This window comes from Rhinoraja longicauda, chromosome 17 (assembly GCF_053455715.1).
Source record: "Rhinoraja longicauda isolate Sanriku21f chromosome 17, sRhiLon1.1, whole genome shotgun sequence".
Classification (NCBI taxonomy): Eukaryota; Metazoa; Chordata; class Chondrichthyes; order Rajiformes; family Arhynchobatidae; genus Rhinoraja; species Rhinoraja longicauda.
Genome location: NC_135969.1, coordinates 11,657,291 through 11,677,585, shown reverse-complemented (window position 1 = coordinate 11,677,585; position 20,295 = coordinate 11,657,291). Strand labels below are relative to the sequence as shown.

General features: G+C 39.5%; 1 protein-coding gene across 9 annotated transcripts in view; it reads right to left on the bottom strand.

The window, feature by feature from the left end:
- The window catches only part of setd5 (SET domain containing 5), a 142,319-nt gene that overhangs the window by 17,382 nt on the left and 104,642 nt on the right, over positions 1–20,295 (bottom strand). For 8 of the 9 annotated variants that reach the window (XM_078414114.1, XM_078414122.1, XM_078414116.1 and 5 more), the window contains 5 exons: positions 15,815–16,123; positions 12,556–12,798; positions 10,324–10,465; positions 7,576–7,826; positions 602–658 (listed from right to left, as the gene is read on the bottom strand). In XM_078414114.1, the coding sequence (XP_078270240.1) occupies positions 602–658; positions 7,576–7,826; positions 10,324–10,465; positions 12,556–12,798; positions 15,815–16,123 (1,002 nt within the window). The remainder of the gene's footprint in view (positions 1–601; positions 659–7,575; positions 7,827–10,323; positions 10,466–12,555; positions 12,799–15,814; positions 16,124–20,295) is intronic. The other variant, XM_078414120.1, reaches the window with a different exon arrangement.

Genomic DNA, 20,295 nt, shown 5'->3' with positions numbered 1-20,295 from the left:
GAAAACCGCACCACAGCAATTTCCACCAGGAAACCTACTGTGGAGTAAAAGCAGCTGGGACAATAAAGTGCCCGAGGTTCACACAATTGGTATAAATTGGGATATTTTTATTAGCAACTCCCAATGAATTGGATGGGTTAGCATGATCCAGATTTAAACAAAGGATCAACCAAATTAGTGAACTGATACAATAGTAGACTCCTAACAAACATGACATGAGAAAAATAATAGTAATTATGCCAGTTATCATTTAATGCTCAGGAGTTATAATTTAAGTTCCACTGGACTTGTATGTCATTTATTGCTTTGTTATCTCATCAGATACACAGACAGATCCTCGGTCCTATCCCCTGCCTTTTGCTCTCTCACTCTCTCTCCTTCCTCCAGGTTATTATTACTATTTTGTTTCCAACCCTAAATCACAGTTTGGCAAAAATTAATGACTTGAGTCAGACATGCACAAATTCAACCAGATGAATAAAATATAAGAATCATGCTGTAAAAAGATTGTGTTGGAATCACAGAGCAAGAGAGAGAGGGAGAGATGCCGCAAGAACCTATTTCAGCCTTGCGAGTTTAAATGAGATACTGGGATAACTACCTCTGGTGAAAACGGCTCAGGCCTATGCACTGGGGAACTCTCAGGAGAGGAAATGTTCTAAGAGAAGGGAAAAGCATGTTATTAGAACTCTACTCACAAGTTGAGTAAGCAAAAGCAAGAGAAAGCCACAGTCTTTTATTGTAAACTGATTTAGTTACAAACAAACTCAAGGGAGCAAATTTATTTTCTTTAACACAAAGACAATCAACTAGGAACTTATATGCCCAAATAAGAATGGCTGTAATTACACAACTTGCCATTGTGCAACATGACATTGTTCTAAAAAGGGATTTGTTTATGGAAACAAAACCATTTCCATTTTATTATTAGGAATGCTTGCTTAATTATAAGTGTCATTTTTTAATAACATTGGTATAAATGTATTTAAAAAAATCCCAACCCTTGCAAAGAAGAGGAATTTAATCAGTGTTACTTAGTTGGACCTCAATTTGGTTGAGGACCAAAATTGAAAATGAAATAAATATTCAAATATTATGTCTCATGAAAGGATGAACTGGTGTTACCAAATGAAGGGCTTTGTTCTGCAACCTCTGCCCTATACAACAACAGCTGACAGATCCAGGAAAACTGTTAGGTATGGTTTAAAAGCAGCAACTTGCGACAATGGAGGAGCTAAAAAGGTGGTGAGAATTGGCTAAAGGAGTACTAAACACAAAAACAATGGTATTTAAAGATAAAATTTGAAGCATGGAGAAAAAGAACCCACGAATAAAATGGGCAATTAGCCAATATGGCAACATGGAAAACTAAACTGTCATTGACAATCAAGTTTAACTCTGCCACATCTGCCTTGTTCATTGAATTACTCGAGGTAAATGCCAATTCAAAATCCCCTTTTGCAGTGTTTGTTTGTAAACCAAAGCACAACGAGAATAAAACAATAACCTGTGGCTTAATGTTAGGCTTTATTAAAATAAAATGACAATGCAAAACTAATCTGAAGTGTTTCTTGATCTATGAAGAAGCATTAGAAGATTAAAAAGGGCAATGTGTCAAAGTTCAGACTGCTTGGAGTCTGCTGTGGCAAGCATGTCAGAAGCTGGATGTGCACAATTGCCAGATTAAAGTCATATGTTCCAGGCTCACTGGGACTGGGAAAACCCCAATGTCAAAAATTTCTCTCAGGAGACAGGCTCCACAATGTCCCTCGGTCTTAGAGCTGGTTGAGGCAGTTAAAAAATGATTCTGTGAAATATGATAGGTTAGGTTATCAGTGATACAGTCCTTTATATTATCAGCAATATGCATGGGTTGATTGACTGTGGAATGCACTTACAAAATAATCTGTTAAAAATTCTCCAGCCTTATTAACATACTCTGTCCATCCATAACGTTCTTATTGATAATCATAATATTTGCAGATGAAACAAAACAGTAACAAATAAAATTCAAAGAGCAATGTTGCAAAGACAAGGGCTGCAACATATTGACATTGAGATCATCTTTAAGGCAACACAATTAAGGAGACAGCTCTTTCCTTTGGCATTTTCCCCTGGTAAACTTGGAATGGTTTCAGATAAAAGAGATTATTATATTTTTTCAATGAGCTTTATCAGTATACTAAAATATTGCCCACTCTATACTTCAGGCAGAAATTGAACTCTATCCTGCCAGCATCTCTTAGATCCTTCAGCTTTCTCACATAACCTGCAGAACAAAGGTGGTGATGTGACAATTCAACTTGAACACCAATATATACAAACCAAACAATAACATTGGTCAACAGATTTATTTAGGTCCTATTTATTTTATTATAACCTGTAACACTTATACAAAGGAGTATCGTGAAATAAATTTGGATTAATAATATAATAATTTTCTGACACAATAAACCGAATTGGACCATGAACCCACATGTTGGAAGAATATAAGGTCAGCTAAATGCATTTTGCTCTGTTCATGAAAGAAATCAAGAACACACATCGCAATGGGATAATTTTTAAAACCAAACATCAGGATTAAGAATTTACGTCATAGAAAATAATTTGTCATGGCCAGATTGAAACAAAAGTCTCTGATATGAACACTCATTGTGTATCAGCTGTGAAGCAAACCTTGCAAGAGTTTTAGCTGATCCACATATTTTGAATTTTCTGGGGGGCAATTGTGGCAAATATGATCTAAGACCGTACTCTGCAAAACATCAAAAAGGTATTTATTAAGCATATGCGTGTGTATAGCAATCATACATTTGTATGTATTCTCATTAAAATTATACAGGTTAATGCAAACATTGAACTATTCTGCATAAACTTTAGAAGGAAGCTGAAGAAAAATCATTCCAGTTGCTTCTTGTCAGAAATCACTTCTGATTTGACTGACTAGAAATAAAAAGGCATTAGTGGAGAAATGAACACATTAGTTTTGCTTTTGAATTCAGAATGGAGAATTACTCCTAAGGAAGAAGGGAGTACACCCACTCGCTGTTCTTCCTTTCTTCATTATAAACTGTTTAAAAAAAGAACTGTGACATTAACAATGAAGATTAGTGTCAACAAGACTGCAATTTTAACATCTTTTAAAATTATAAAAGGTATTCCTTGTTAAAATTCCATTTCTTATTGGGAATATCTTGTTAAATAACTGTCTCTATTGGGATTACATTTGAAATAATTTTATTTTTCACTGGTCGATGGATGGAGGAGACATGATGGTTCTCAGTGGTATGACAAAATGCTGGAGTAACTCAGCGGGTCAGGCAGCATCTTGGAGAGAAGGAATGGGTGACGTTTCGGGTCGAGACCCTTCTTCAGACGGGTTCTCAGTCATATTTATTGAAATTGTACAATTAATTGGATCTAATACTTGTACTATATCAATTAACATTTTCCCTTACCACAATAATTTAATAATAGAACAAAAGTACTCAGTACATTGGGTACAATCACTGGGGAGAGACACAGAGTTAACATTTGTAGGTTAATGGACTTGGTAAATATAAAAATTGTCCCTAGTGGGTGTAGGATAGTGTTAATGTGCGGGGATTGCTGGTCGGCGCGGACTCAGTGGGCCGAAGGGCCTGTTTCCGCGCTGTATCTCTAAAAATTTCAGTGTCTCAAAACATTTACTTTTTTTTGTTCCACAGATACTGCCCAACCTACAGAGATTTCCTGAATTTTCTACTTCGCTCAGATTTCCAGCATCTGTAATAGTTTGCTTTAGATTTCAAAACAAATTAAATGTTATCAGTGCAATGCATTTTGTAGTCTATTTCTTTTCAAACCAGTGGTCAAAATGCATAGGAAGGAACTGCAGATGCTGATTTATACTGAAGGTAGACACAAAATACTGGAGTAGCTCAGCGGATCAGGCGGCATCTCTGGAGAAAAGGAATAGGTGACGTTTTGGATCGGAAGCCTTCTTCAGACTAAAGAAGGGATCCAACCCAAAACATCACCTATTTTTTTCTCCAGAGATGCTGCCTGACCCGCTGAGTTACTCCAGCATTTTGCGTCCATCTTTTCAAACCAATGTATGTTACTTCTTTATGAAACCATGTGGTGTTAGCTGACTTCTTGGCTCATCAAATAATTACAAGTGAAGAATCCCATTGAATTTTTCTCTTTCTGTCATAGATTTTGCACCCTTAATTGTTATTGAAATCATAAATTGGGACCAGTTTAATTATAGAAACTTGTACATCAACAGTGTTCATCCCACTGGGACAGCTAGGAAGCACAAATCGAAAATGCTTGAAACAATTTTCATTATAGCTTTCACTGGACTAATTTGGTTACCATGAGCCTTATCTGATGGGATAGTCAGCTAGGATACCCACTTGTAATCATTATCAAGTGACCATTTAAGGAAGTGCTTTGTGTATTGCCTATGCTAAAATAAGATTACGCTTTGCTGCTAGACCTACTGTAAAATTGTCATCAACATTTGGATAATGAATAATGAATTGGCACACGCACACAAAAAATGCATTTTACCAAGAGATCTACAACTTCATGAGATGAAAAGGAGAAAATTGAATCTCTGCTTAACTCTAGGTTAAGTTGGGATCACAGTAGAACTTATTTGTTCACAGTTCTTAGTCTTTGAGAACATTTGATGCCAATTTTTTTGTCTGTTTTGCAAACTACAGCTCTGAGCCAGATTTAGGAATATATCCAAATAATTTCCAATTCATTTTGTATATATTCCTTTTAGGTCCGCTTTACAAACAATGCCGCAAACATTTTGGTGGGAAAAAATATTTTGTAGTGTGCCAAAGGACATAAAGGTAACGAAAGAAAAAACATAAAACTTTGAGATAACCTTCAGCCCAAATGAAAGTAGCAGCATTTTTGTCTTCAAGTCAAAATCTTACATCAGATCAAAAGACCTTCAGTACTTCGGGTGGTCAAGTGATTTGAAGCAACTCCAAAAGTGATAACATGGACTCACACCTCTAAATCTGTACACGCATTCTAGATCTTCACCAATCAACCAGGAAGGAATCAAATGAGGTTCTTGGATCCCTCTCACTTGGAAACATTGAAATAAATTAATCAAATAAATCAACCAGACACCCTTGTCCACCTCCTAAAATTAGAATTGATTTAAAGGCAAGGTGGGATAAAAACAATGTTAGAAACGATGTCGCCAGGACTCAGACTGGGGAGAATTTTTTTTTGAAACACTAGTTAAACTTAAATGAAACATTACAGGCTGACAAACACGGTTCTGTCAAGTGACTTCCAAGTATCTTCAATCCTCATTTCTTGTATGAATTAAAAAAAAATCAGGATGTGTGAAGCACAAGCATAATAATTACACTAGAAAGTAATAAAAATATTACACAGGTATCAATATCCTAAAGTGAGAGATTAATGCCAATGCTCACAGTATATAGTTTTTGCTATTGAAATGCAAGGAGGTTTTAAAAGTGCCACATCTTCTGTTCTGATGCCATTCAGAATCCAAACCACAGAAATCTTTCCCCTAAAGTCCTACTAGATAAAAAAAAGAAAGCTTTACACTTGGCTGAGCAACAAATTATTACCTTCCATTGAAGTAAGGAAGTGGTAAAGGAAGCCATATGGACAAAACCTTTGGGTAGGTGATTCTATTGGATCGGAAGCTATTTTTAAAAAGATCTTTGAAACATGATACAGAAAATATGGAATGCTTTAGACACTGGCTTTTTTCACCTCCACGCATTTTCAGACAAACTGACTGTTTGGAAGTGGGTAAGTCTAGGCCAACCACCGTATTCACCAAGTGAACAGGTAAATGATGTTTGTCACAACACTGCAAACTTGTGCAAAAACAATTAAAAGCTTTCCCCGATGTATTTTAAAGCTTTGAAAGTACACTTTATACAGCCCTGTACTTCAAATACTTCTTGTTCACCGTATAGTTTTTCTTTTACAAAACTTGTTTGATGGTGAGATGTTGATAAGTTTACCTGCATTAAAAGATAAGGGACATACGTGCAAGAAAATATTGTTGATTTTCTACATTTCCCTTATTTTAATTATTGTTTTAATACTGTTGGTAATTTGCACAATGCAATCAACCAATTCTGTTCCCACTCTGCCCAAGTCTCCTCAAACCAGTGATTCAGCTACACAATGGAGTTACACAACATGGAATCAGGACCTTTGAACAATCTCATCAATGGCAATCAAGTTGCCTACCTGAGCTAGTCCTTTTTACCCAATTGTCCCATATCCTTCTAACCATTTCCTATCTACGTATCTCAATGCATTTTAAAGACTCTAATTGTACCCGCCTCTACAATTTCCACAGTCAACTCGTTCCAAATACCCCCATCCACTGGGTAAAATAGATGCCTCTGAGGGCTTCTTTAAAAAAATTTCCCTCTGCCAAAATCGATGCCCTCATATTCTAGACTCACCCAAGCTGGGAAGATGACGGATCATCTTGGCCTTCATGATTTTGAAAACTTCTATAAGGTCACCTCAGCCCTCTAAACTCCCCCAGCATATCCAGTCTCTCCTTATACAACAAGCATTCCAGTCCTGGAAACATCCTTATGAATCTTTTCCATACTCGTTCCAGCTTAATAACATCCTCCCTGTAGCTGGGTGACCAAACCTGCACAAAAACTGAAAGTGTGGTCTCACCTCTTTAAAAAACTTTTGTGAAAGTACTGGTCAGGAGAAAAAAAAACTTTGCTAAATATAATTTAAAACAAATATGCAGGAGAATGAATTGATCAGAATTATCCAGAGTTTACTCTCAGTAGCAACAACAGCAACTATTTCTATTTGTGTTTATAAAAGTGAGAATGCAGTTAAATTCTGTTATATACAATAATTCTATTTTCTATCAATAATGAAAATGCACTGGGAAGAACTACTCTAATTGTATGCAAAATAGGCTAAATTCTATCCGGTTATATTTCATCGGTCTTATCAAACTTTATCTTTTTTTAAATAACAGTTTAAATGGGGCCTAAACAAATATTCTTGTCTTTGTTAAGTATTACCTGTCAAACTAGATTACGGGGTACCTGAATTCTGAAAGTTGCACCTTTCAAAATGAATTTGTTAGTTTTACAAAATGATTTACAAAGTATGGTGCAACTTCAAGAAGATCATTGTCTCTGATCTCCATCTTTAGCCTATATTTAAAGGAGAAAATAAACAACTTATGGAAACACAGAGGTAAACATATTTGATATGTTGGGTATCAAAGAACCAACAGGCAAGCATGAAACCTAATGACCAAAGCAATCAGTAAAAACGAAAACTCTTAATGCCACATACATTGAGATAGCCAAGAGGTAAAGACTGCTGATATCAAAATGAGTATTTGCAGTGCACTTTAAATCAACTAGCATAAATATTTCATCCATTTATCACATTTAAATTAAAAAGGAAGCTAATTTTGTCTCACAGAGAACACTATTGGAAGAGTTATATTTAAAGAGAGAAGACCAAATGATCAACCTGACTCATGAGTGAAAATGGCTTTCATTCTGCTGGAGATATATTTACCTCAAACTGTAGTGGAGTATTACATCGGCTAGCAGCAAGGGAATGAAGGGGTGAGTAAACTGTATTATATTCATTTTTCTTGTCCTCTTCTCCTGGAAACAAGGTGCAAGGCGTCATTATTGTTGGGCTGGACATGGCCGTATCCGTGACAGACGCTGGTGCTGACAGAGGACTACAAGGTCCTGGCAAATCGGTCAAACTCACGTCTGACAGATACCGTGCCTTTCGTTTCTTCAGAGGTGCAATCAACTCTAGAAAATAGAGAAATTATCAAACATCCTTACTGAATGAACACAGACACACTTTGGAGACAGAGTAACACAGCACAGAAATTGACCTATCAGCTCAACCTGGCCATGCCGACCAAGATGCTCCATCTAAGCTTGTCCCCTTTGCCCATATTTGGCCCATATCTTTCTAAGCCTTTCCTGTCCAAGAGTCTTTTAAATGCTGTTATAGTAACCTGTCTCAGCTCGTTCCTCTGGCAGCTCGTTTCATATACCAAGCACCCTCTGCGTGAAAAAGTCCCCCCCCCCCTGGGTTGCTATTAAATCATTCCCCTCTCATCTTCAAGACAAGCTGAAGTGGTGAAGTTAAGCTGTTTGGCATAGCAAGCACATGAATGTGGCAACAAAATTGCATACATCCAATCCCATCCCCCATTTAAGAAAATCATTAATTAGTATGGAATAGAACAAAACAAGACATACAGATAAGAAATCAGGACAGAAAGGAAATCGGAGAAGGGAAGTTTGGTGACTTTGGGCAAAATTTATGGATGAGACCAATTGAGTGCAAAAGACATACATGTCAAACACCGATTATCCAGCAACTAGTGTTCCGCCCCCTCCTCTAATCCGGTCAAAATCATAAGAGTGCATTTGAACCCCCCCCCCCCCCCCCTCCCCCCGGAAGTCCTCCTGAAACTGTGGCGAGTTGGCCAGGTGAGGCAGCCGATCTCAACTTCATCAGGAGTTCCGTGCTGATTGGCGGGTCGAATTTGCCCCATGTGCCAGGGCACTGAAACACTGGCCGGGCAGAGCCGGAGGAATCTAAGTTTGCCTAATTTTTCCTTCTAGCTAAAATACCCTCTAATCCGGATAATATCCTAGAGAATTTCCTTTGCATCTTCTCCAAAGCTTCCATGCCATGTGGCAATTGAACCGTAGACAGTACTCCAGATGTGGCCTAAGCCAAGTTTAAAATAGCTGCAACATACCAACTTCTATACTCAATTTCTTGACCGATGAGGACAAACATGTCAAATGCCTTACTTGCCACCCTATCCATTTAAGCTGCCACTTTCAGGGAGCTATGCATCATCTGCAAAGTTATCAATCAGCCCACCAACATTTTTGTCCAAATAAGTTAGAGGTTCTATGGATAATGTGGACAGCATCCACGATCCTACTCTTATCAATCATCTTTGACACCTCCGTGAACAATCAAGTTCATAAGACTTGACCTCCCCCGCACAGCCACATTGATATTCCCATGCTTTTCCAAACTTGAGTAAATCCTATTCTTAAGAATCCTCAATAATTTCTCTCCCTGGCCTATAATTTGCTGTATTATCCCAAGTGTCCTTCTTAAAAAATGACTTTGCACTGGCTATCTTCCAGATCCCTGGATCCTTTCCTGTGTCTAGAGTGGATAAAGAGATCTCAATGGAGGTTCCAGCAAACTCCTCTCTTGAGAAGTTCAAGAGACCCAACATCCTCCTTTATAATGTGTAGGAAGGGACTGCAGATGCTGGTTTAAACCAAAGACAGACACGAAAAGCTGGAGTAACTCAGCGGGACAGGCAGCATCTCTGGAAAAAAGGAATGGGTCCTTCTAAGTTACTCCAGCTTTTTGTGTCTAACCCCTCCTTTATAATATCAGCATGCCTTAGAATGTCAACATACCTCCACCCTTAATTAAATATTCTCCTTGTCCTTTTTCCTTGGTGAATACCACTGCAATGTACTTATTTAGTACCTCGGCCAATTCTTCTATTTCCAGGCATAAATTCCCTCCATTGTGCTTTAGCTAGCTATCCTTTCCCTAACTACCCTCTTGCTTTAATGTATGCACAAATTGCCTTGGAATTTTCCTTACTCAAGGATATTTTGTGGTCCCATTTAGTTCTCCTGATTCCCTGCTTCAGTTCTTTCCTGCTTCCTTTACACCTCTCAAAGGTCTGGTCCAATTTCCTAAACCATGCATGTGCTTCCTTTCTCTTTTTGACTACAATTTCCACATATCTCATCAATCAAGGATTCTGAACCTGTCTTCCTTCCTGACAGGAAGACCATCGGTCTTGAATTTTGACCAGCTGGCCGTCACACAACTCCCACTTTAAATGCAGACTTACCCAGTGACAGCCACTTCCAATATACATTGCAAAAGTCCTGTCTAATGCTGCTGCAATGAGCAGAAATGTATTACTACAATTGAAATACTGTTATGATTAATGTGTAATGAGAACATCTTTGCTTTATTGCATATTATGGTCAATTGGCCCTGAAAATATTAATTCTTTGGCTCACTTATGAAGAATGACTCCTTGGCTGGGGTGTGGGAAGGTTATGCGATGACACCTTTCTCTTGTATTCAGTTTTTAATCTCACCCACTTGCTGAGGGAACAATCATTAAACAATCGGTCTGCCTCAGATTGCTTTTTATTTTGCTGAATGGCTCCCAGCAGCTAGGCTTGCAGTGATAGGCTGACTATAACAATGAAAAATGTTACTTTTTAAACTTACCTGTTGAGGTATTGGTATCATCCAGTTCGTCAGGCATACTGCCGCTGTCATTGCTGTGGTATATAGGTGGTGTTTCTTGTCCTATATCTGGTGTAAGCGGAAGTTGCACCATGGCCTCATCCATTGCCTGTTTCATCCATCGCTGAAAAGTACCAGGTTAATTATCCAAAATGGTTTAAGCACAATTCTGCAGACTTCTACCAGTCTAACATCTGTGTGAAAGTGGCATCATTGAGGAAAATGCAGTACACAGAACTATAAATAAATGGAAAACATTTGACTATAAAAGCAATGACTATCAAAGATGTTATGTGACAAATGCACGAGTCTCATATTTTAAAATTTGATAATGTTAAGTTTTCTTTTGAAGCAAGATAAAGAGCCAAATTTGGATTTAAGCTGGACCAAGAATGAGTCTACTACGAACCATGAATCTTGATATTTCCAATAACTCCACAGCCTCATGAATTTGTATCTAATTTGTAACAGCCTCCTAGGAAATGTTCCCATTTAAATATCGAGCCAGATTCAAATACGTAATTTTCACTAAGATTTTCCAGATGGAATGCCTGTGTGATAAGAATTCGTCAAATTAACAATAACAGTCTGACATACTTAATACCAGATGGTAGCAAAATCTATGATGTTCTCAAGCTTCAGCTAAGATTTTTATTCATTGTAGCCAACACCCAAGCCATGTTAATTCAAAACTGAACTACACAGTGCATTTTGCAACTCTATCATGGAACAAAATACCATTTCTTCAAGATTGGAGTCAGAACTATGGAATCTCATTCACCTCAACATATACATAATCTTATGACTAAATTAATTCCTTAAAATAATTAATTGTAACACTTGGTTAAACACACAAAGGATTGTTCAAAAACATAAAACTCAAAAGAAGAAACTCCCATGTTGACTTAGTAACCAAACAAACAAATTAGATAATGAAGCTGCTTGAAACAAGAAATGCATTCTTTCAAAATATCATTTACACTGATGCACATTTGAGTACAAAGAAAATGTATTCAACATTTGATTTTGTTGCTGTAAAGTAATTAAACTTGTGGAATCCTTGGGAAAAAAACGAACCAAATGTGCTGTCAACTAATTTATCCGAGAAAACGAGGAGCATATTAAAAGTAACCTACTATTAAATGTGAAGCATCTATTGCAGCAGGGGAAAAAAAACAATACTCCTCTTGAAATTGGGTTTAGTTGTTTATCAAGCCTTCCCTTTCCAAACACAATATTCTCAGTCTAGGTGTGTAGGAAGCAACTGCAGATGCTGGTTTACAGCGAAGATAGCATCTCTGGAGAAAAGCAGCAGGTGACTTTTGGGGTTGAGACCCTTCTTCAGAAGAAAAGGAAAAGAAGAAAAGGCTTCTGAAGAAGGGTCTCGAACTGAAACGCCACCTATTCCTTTTCATAGAGAGTATAATGTAGTCCGGGACCTGCTGAGTTACTCCAGCATTTTGTGAATAAATACCTTCCTTTTCATAGAGATGCTGTCTGACCCACTGAGTTACTCCAGCTTTTTGTGTCTATTCTCAGTCTAGGCAGACATAACCAAAAAATAATTTCCCCCAAAAAGCCAAAAGGATGTGATGAAACTACCTAATTCTTTGCAAATCGAAACTGTCAACAGGAAAATAACATACAAGTTCTTTTGATTAAATTGGATCAGCCTAAAGACCTGTTGAAAAGAGCACAATGGAAAAATGAAGGTAATGATGATAGTGGTCAATGCACAAATCTTACCTAGTGATAACAATAAAAAATACCAACAACTTAGAATTAGACCACATTCCTAGTTCTAATCAGCTATCTGCTAGGAGGAGTTTTTAAAGCCATTTTAAAGCAAAGGAGTCTGAAGTGAGATCACGAAACTCAATTACTGTACAAGCAGATACTAACAAAAGCATTAAATATTTTGGCTAACTTGATTAATTAGATTTAGTCATGTTTTAATTTCATCTCAGTTTGAAGAATGTGACCAAAACTAACACACAGATACATTTACAGCCATATCATACATCAAAATCATATCGAGCATTCTCTGCCAAAAGGGTTTGATGAGCATCCTTGAATATAGCAGATAACACTGTTAACACTGGCTATAAATCATCACTTTCAAAGATTTTTTATCTGTTATTTGAACTTAAATCCAAATTCATGAGGCTATATTATGCAACCACAAATTGGTGTAGAGATAAAGTACATGCTTACCTTTTTGCAGGATCCGTAACTGCCATCACACACAACTCTCTGCCTCCTTCTTTCAGGAGCGAAGGGGGAGCCAAAGCGGATGTAGTGTTTAGGGGTTGTGCAAATATGAGGACTATGGCTCAGACCTGGCAGCATGTTCAATGTTGTTGCCAATACCGTAGGATCCGTTGTGATGCGTAATGGGCGGTCATATGGACAGTCAGATCGCTCTACCTTGTCGTTCAACCATTCCGTAACCAAATACTAAACAAAAAGTAGGGGGAAAAAATAGTCATTTGGTATAACTAAAAGTCCCGTTCCCAATTGATTCAGTGAGCTATCACAAAATGAGAATCGAGGATTTTAAGAAGAAACATTAGTAGGTCATCAGCTCCCTGTGACTGCTCTGCCACTCAATCTTGGCCTCAACGTCACTTTCCTATTCACTCCCACTCCCATTGGTCTTTGTAGCTGGCAGTCACTACCTTGAAAATAGGCAATGAATGCCTCCACAGCTCTCTGGGGTACAGAATTCCAAACTTTTGCAACTCAGTGAAAGAAAACAAAAGTCCTCATCATCACTGCCTTAAATAGATGAACACTCATTCTTACACCAAGTCCCGCAGATTGTTTGAACATCCAGCTTCTCAATTCCACTCAGAATCTTTTATATTTCAATAGTATCAATGCTTATTATTCTAAACTCAAGTGTTCAGGGCCACTTTTATGTGTGTCAACCCTTTCATCCCCGTAATCAACCTCATGAAATTTCCCTGCATTGCGTTAAAAGTATATATTTTTTTGAATATTGAGATGAATACTCTAGTTGTGGTTTGTAAAGTTGCTGTCTGTTCCTTTCTTTACATTCCATTTCCCTAGCAGAAAAGTCACTATTGCTTTGTAATGGACTGCTGTACCTGTGGTTTAGTTCAGATACAGTGTGGGAACCGGCCCTTTGGGCCACCAGTTGAGACATCAGCAATGAACCCGTTGGCAATGTACGAGTGAAGGACTGCCAATATGAAAATGATACATTTGCCTAATTCGCTGTTTTCTGTTACTTAGCTAATCTCACATCCATGTTATTACTATAACCCACAAGCCACTTATTTTGTGCAACAATCCTATGTGTGGCACTTTTGGAAATTCAAATACATCTCGTCCATTAGTGCCCCCTTTAACTACGCTATTTGTTACATCCACAGAAAACATAGAAGATGGAACAGTTCAGTGTCGGAAGAGTTCCTTCTTCCTACCATATCTGTCCATCCATGATGCTAAATTACACTAATCCCATCTGCCTGCAAATGGTCTTTAACCCTGCAGTCCATGCCTGCTAGGGACTAGTCTAAATGCTTCTGAAGCATTACTATCATATCCGTTTCCATCTCCTCCCATGGCAACATGTACCAGGCACCAACCACTTTCTGTATTAAAAAAAACATGGCTTGTAAATCGCCATTACCTTTCACCTTAAAGCTATGCATTAATTTCAATATCTCAGTTTTATAAATTTCTATTTGGTCGCCTCACAACCTACGATGCTCCAGACAAAAGAATTCAGGTTTGTCCAACGTCTCTTTCTAGCTAATACTCTATAATCCGGGCAACATCCTGGTGAGCATCTTATGCACCCTCTCCAATATCTCCACAAACTTCCTGTAATGCAGCAACAGAAACTACACAGTACTCGAAATGTGGCCTAACCAAAGCTTCATACGATGCAAAGTAACTAGCCAACTTTTATATTCAAATCCATCGGCCGATGAAGGCAAACATGCCAAATGCCGCCTTTACCATTATCCATTTCTATTGCTACTTTCGGGAATCTATGGGCTTGCACTCCAAGATCCATCTGTACATAAATATTCCCAAGACCCATTTACTGCATACTTTCCTCTTACATTTGACCTCCCAAAGTGCAAAGCTCACACTTGACTGGATTAAACTCCAGCGGTCGTTTCTCTGCCCGTGTTTCCAACAGATCTATTTGTATCATTTGATTATCTATTTGTATAGTTTGATGGCCTTCCTCAATATATAGACACTCCACTTCTGTCATCTGCCAATTTACCAACAGGACTACATTTTTGTCCAAATTAATTATGAATATTGCAAACAACAGAGGTTCCACCACTGATCCCTGCAGACCATTGTTCAGTCAGAAAACATCCCTCTAGCACTACCCTTTGTCTTCTATGGCTAAGCCAATTTAAAATCCAATCTACCAAGTCCCCATTGATCCACGTGTCTTTATCCTGTGGTTCAGGCTACCATGAGGGGTCTTGTCAAATACTTTACCAAAACCTACACACGCAACATTCACTGCTCTACCCTCATCAATAATCTTTGTCACTTCCTCAACAAACTCAATCAAGTTCCCTTGGACGAAGCTTATTAACCCTAATAAGTACATGATTTTCCAAATGGGAATGAATCCTATCTCCATTTTTACTCTTTCTGTTTCCTTCCATCTAAGAGAAACAGTGAAATATCCAAGTCACTAAATTGGCAGGGCTCTGCAACAGCTGTTGAAACGTACAAATATGAAGGCCCAAGTTGAAAGCCACTCTATTTAAAGACAAAACTATGTGACATCAATGTTCTTTTTGAACGAGGAAGTGATACAAAAAACAACAGAGGCCTAGGATCACCCAGCAATGAATTCTGTATCATTGCAATAAAGCTAGATGGCTGGAGTGCTATGTCAGAGAGCTCTGCATAAACGCCCTTGCGGAGTTCTGGTATTTGAATTATCTGGTATTCGATGGAGTCCATCAAGAATCCAAGGGAAGATCAAATCAAAAAACTTTTAATTTAGAGTTTAGAGTAACGAGATGTAACCTCATTCAAACATACAAGACCCAAAGGGGGCTGGCTTTACAGGGTAGATGGTAGGGACAGTGGGAGAGTCTCAAACAAGGCCACAGAACTACAAGATATGGGGCAACTGAAGTACATAGAAACTTCTTCTCAGAGAGGATGGTGATTCATTAGAATTCTCTGCCCTGGTAGGTGGTGAAAGCTAGATCATTCAAGTGGAGGGGTTACATATTGAAGAATAGAGGGGTAAGGAAAAATGGCAGAGAAGAGTTGTTGAGGCCAACATAGATCAGCCACGGCCATATTATACAGGTAGAATCATACACCAGGTTTTATAAATGTATTTGATATTAACTCAAATTGATCAATTTGTACAAAAATTGTTTAGGAAACAGTCCGATAATTAAGAAGTTCCGCAATCGACAAATGAGACGGATATATTCACACACACACTTACTCTTTTGGTTTTAGGATACTTGACATTGGTTCGGTTTGGTTGGGAGACAATTGTAGGTTCTGATATGGGCTCCACTCCTGGGGCTGCTACACTGGGTACTCCTTCTGTAGATGTGGATTCTGTTACCACAGTCCCCGCTGCTCCCTCATCAACAGCCACCACCGGTGCTGGCTCTGACTGACAGCTGGCTTGTCGCTGTCTACGTAGCCGCTGAGCTGAACTGGAGCGATAGCGCGAGAAACGATTTTTGGGTCGGGGCTTGGTTGGTTTTGATGCAGGAGGCTTAGCAGGCTTCTCTTGAACTTGCTCCTATTTTAAAGATGTAAGATAATTAACCACAATAAATCATCTTCAAGTAAATGGTATGCATTCCAATAGTTATAACTGAACATATACCAGTAGATGTTTTGTCAAATACAGACAGAAGACACATTGAAAAATAGGAGAATATGGCCCAGTGATAATCAGACCAAACAAAAACCAAGAAACGAGAATTGGCCTCTGTTTTCTCCTTTTGATTGCTTTTCCTTATATTACGCACATTCTTCAATGAAGGGCAGCGTTGTAAAGTTACCTGATTTCTTTCTTCAGTGCATCAAGTCAGAAACACAGAAAGATAAGGGAAATTAAGTTTTTGTCCCAGAAGTTTCAATGCACTTTGTTATATTGCTGAAGGATAGTGTCCTTTATGTCCACCAGAAAATAGTAACTTCTGGAATTTAGATTTCCGCACAGCAGTTAAATTTGATTAAGAAAGAAATATACATATCTTAAACTCACCTGCATGCGTGCACAAATCTTATTATTTTACAGCTCTATCATGTTCAAAAGGCAACAGATGCATAATGGGAAGAAATATCTCTGATCAGATAATAAGAGAAGGAAATGATCGGTTACTTCTGCACATATATCTCTCGTTCGGAAGAACTTGAGGATGCAATCTTCAATTTTTTTAAACCTCTTTTAATGCTTAAGTAATTGATCCTCTGATCATCTCTTTGTAAAAATCAAGATAATTCCTCCCCCCCCCAATCATATTTAGTGTATAAAAACACTGAACTGGAGACAGAATTTCTTCCTACATTTCTGGTCATCATTGGTGTACAAATACAAATTTAAGATCAGTCAGTTCCTGTTAACCTGTTTGCTAGACAATCTCAAAGTGTTTAACTGAACCAATCATTTGGCATTATATACACAAGCATGCATATAAAACCTGATGAGAACACCCTCAGAGAAAGTCTCACAGTCATTTGATTCTAAATGGCATGATTTATATTTCACCCATGCTCTCCAACCATCCTTTCTGGTTTATGCCAGTATTTTAAATTAAGCATTTTTCTTTGAGGTTATTTTGTGTACTTTGACCACCAGAGTTCTCTTAGTATAAGAAAATAACTGCAGATGCTGGTACAAATCGAAGGTATTTATTCACAAAATGCTGGAGTAACTCAGGTCAGGCAGCATCTCAGGAGAGAAGGAATGGGTGACGTTTCGGGTCGAGACTCTTCTTCAGACTGATGTCAGGGGGGGCAGGACAAAGGAAGGATATAGGTGGAGACAGGAAGACAGAGGGAGATCTGGGAAGGAGGAGGGGAAGAGAGGGACAGGGGAACTATCTAAAATTGGAGAAGTCGATGTTCATACCACTGGGCTGCAAGCTGCCCAGGCGAAATATGAGGTGCTGTCCCTCCAATTTCCGGTGAGCCTCACTATGGCACTGGAGGAGGCCCATGACAGAAAGGTCAGACAGGGAATGGGAGGGGGAGTTGAAGTGCTCGGCCACCGGGAGCTCAGTTTGGTCAATGCGGACCGAGCGCAGGTGTTGAGCGAAGCGATCGCCGAGCCTGCGCTTGGTTTCGCCGATGTAAATAAGTTGACATCTAGAGCAGCGGATGTAATAGATGAGGTTGGAGGACTCTGTCTCACCTGGAAAGACTGTTTGGGTCCTTGGATGGAGTTGAGGGGGGAGGTAAAGGGACAGGTGTTGCATCTCGTGCGGTTGCAGGGGAAAGTGCCCGGGGATGGGGTGTTTTGGGTAGGAAGGGACGAGTGGACTAGGGAGTTACGGAGGGAACAGTCTCTGCGGAACGCAGAGAGGGGAGGGGATGGGAAGATATGGCCAATGGTGGGGTCCCGTTGTAGGTGACGGAAATGTTGGCGGATGATTTGTTGGATCCGCTGCCTGGTGGGGTGGAAGGTGAGAACGAGGGGGATTCTGTCCTTGTTGCAAGTGGGGGGAGGGGGAGCAAGAGCGGAGCTGCGGGATGTAGAAGAGACCCTAGTGAGAGCCTCATCTATAATGGAAGAGGGGAAGCCCCGTTTCCTGAAGAATGAGGACACTTTTGAAGAATATAAAAGTGGATAAGTCTCCAGGTCCTGATAGGATATTCCCTAGGACATTGAGGGAAGTTAGTGCAGAAATAGCAGGGGCTATGACGGAAATATTTCAAACGTCATTAGAAACAGGGATGGTGCCGGAAGATTGGCGCATTGCGCATGTTGTGCCTTTGTTTAAAAAAGGTTCTAAAAGTAAACCTAGCAATTATAGACCTATTAGTTTGACGTCTGTGGTGGGAAAATTAATGGAAAAGATACTTAGGGATAATATATATAATTATTTGGATAATCAAGGCCTGATTAGAAACAGTCAACATGGATTTGTGCCTGGAAGGTCATGTTTGACTAATCTTCTTGAATTTTTTGAAGAGGTTACCAGGGAAATTGATAAGGGCAAGGCTGTGGATGTTGTCTATATGGACTTCAGTAAGGCATTTGACAAGGTTCCACATGGAAGGTTGATTAAGAAGGTTAAATCGTTGGGTATTAATAGTGAGGTTGCAAGATGGATTCAACAATGGCTGAATGGGAGATACCAGAGGGTAACGGTTGACAATTGTATGTCAGGTTGGAGGCCAGTGTCTAGTGGAGTGCCCCAAGGATCTGTGTTGGGTCCACTGTTGTTTGTCATTTACATTAATGATCTGGATGATGGTGTGGCAAATTGGATTAGTAAATATGCAGATGATACTAAGATAGGTGGAGTAGTTGATAGTGAGGTAGATTTTCAAAGTCTACAGAGAGACTTGGGCCTTTTGGAAGGGTGGGCTGAAAGATGGCAGATGGAGTTTAATGCTGATAAGTGTGAGGTGCTGCATTTTGGTAGGACAAATCAAAATAGGACGTACAGGGTAAATGGTAGGGAATTGAGGAATGCAGTGGAACAGAGGGATCTGGGAATAACTGTGCATTGTTCCCTGAAGGTGGAATCTCATGTGGATAGGGTGGTGAAGAAGGCGTTTGGTATGCTTGCCTTTATAAATCAGAGCATCGAGTATAGAAGTTGGGATGTAATGTTGAAATTGTACAGGGCATTGGTGAGGCCAAATCTGGAGTATGGTGTGCAGTTCTGGTCGCCAAATTATAGGAAGGATGTCGACAAAATGGAGAGGGTACAGAGGAGATTTACTAGAATGTTGCCTGGGTTTCAGCACTTAGGCTACAGAGAGAGGTTGAACAGGTTGGGTCTTTATTCTTTGGAGCGTAGAAGGTTGAGGGGGGACTTGATAGAGGTTTTTAAAATTTTGAGAGGGACGGACAGAGTTGACGTGGGTAGGCTTTTCCCTTTGAGAGTGGGGAAGATTCCAACAAGGGGACATAGCTTCAGAATTGAGGGACAAAGGTTTAGGGGTAACATGAGGGGGAACTTCTTTACTCAGAGGGTTGTGGCTGTATGGAATGGGCTTCCGGTGGAAGTGGTGGAGGCTGGCTCGATTTTATTATTTAAGAGTAAATTGGATAGGTATATGGATAGGAGGGGATTGGAGGGTTATGGTCTGAGTGCAGGTAGATGAGACTAGGTCAGGGAGAATGGTCGGCGTGGACTGGTAGTGCCGGACAGGCCTGTTTCCATGCTGTAGTTGTTATATGTTATATGTTATATATATCTCTAACGCCCCAGTGTGAAACACCTCATCCCGGGCGCAGATGCGGCGTAGACGGAGGAATTGGGAGTAGGGGATAGACTTTTTGCAGGTGACCAGGTGGGAAGAAGTGTAGTCCAGATAGCTGTGCGAGTCAGTGGGTTTATAGTAAATGTCCGTCACTAGTCTGTCTGTCTCCTGTGATGGAGATGGTGAGGTCCAGAAACGGGAGGGAGATGTCGGAGATAGTCCAGGTATATTTAAGGGCAGGATGGAAATTGGAAGTGAAGTGTATGAAGTCAGTGAGTTCTGCATGGGTACAAGAAGTAGCACCAATGCAGTCGTCGATGTAGCGGAGGTAGAGTTCGGGGATGGGGCCAGTGTACGTCCGGAACAGGGACTGTTCGACATACCCGACAAAGAGACAGGCGTAGCTGGGGCCCATGCGAGTGCCCATAGCTACGCCTCTGGTTTGGAGGAAGTGGGAGGAGTCAAAAGAGAACCAGAGTTCTCTTAATATTTTCTTTAGGAACACAAAGAAGCAACAACCAATGCTTG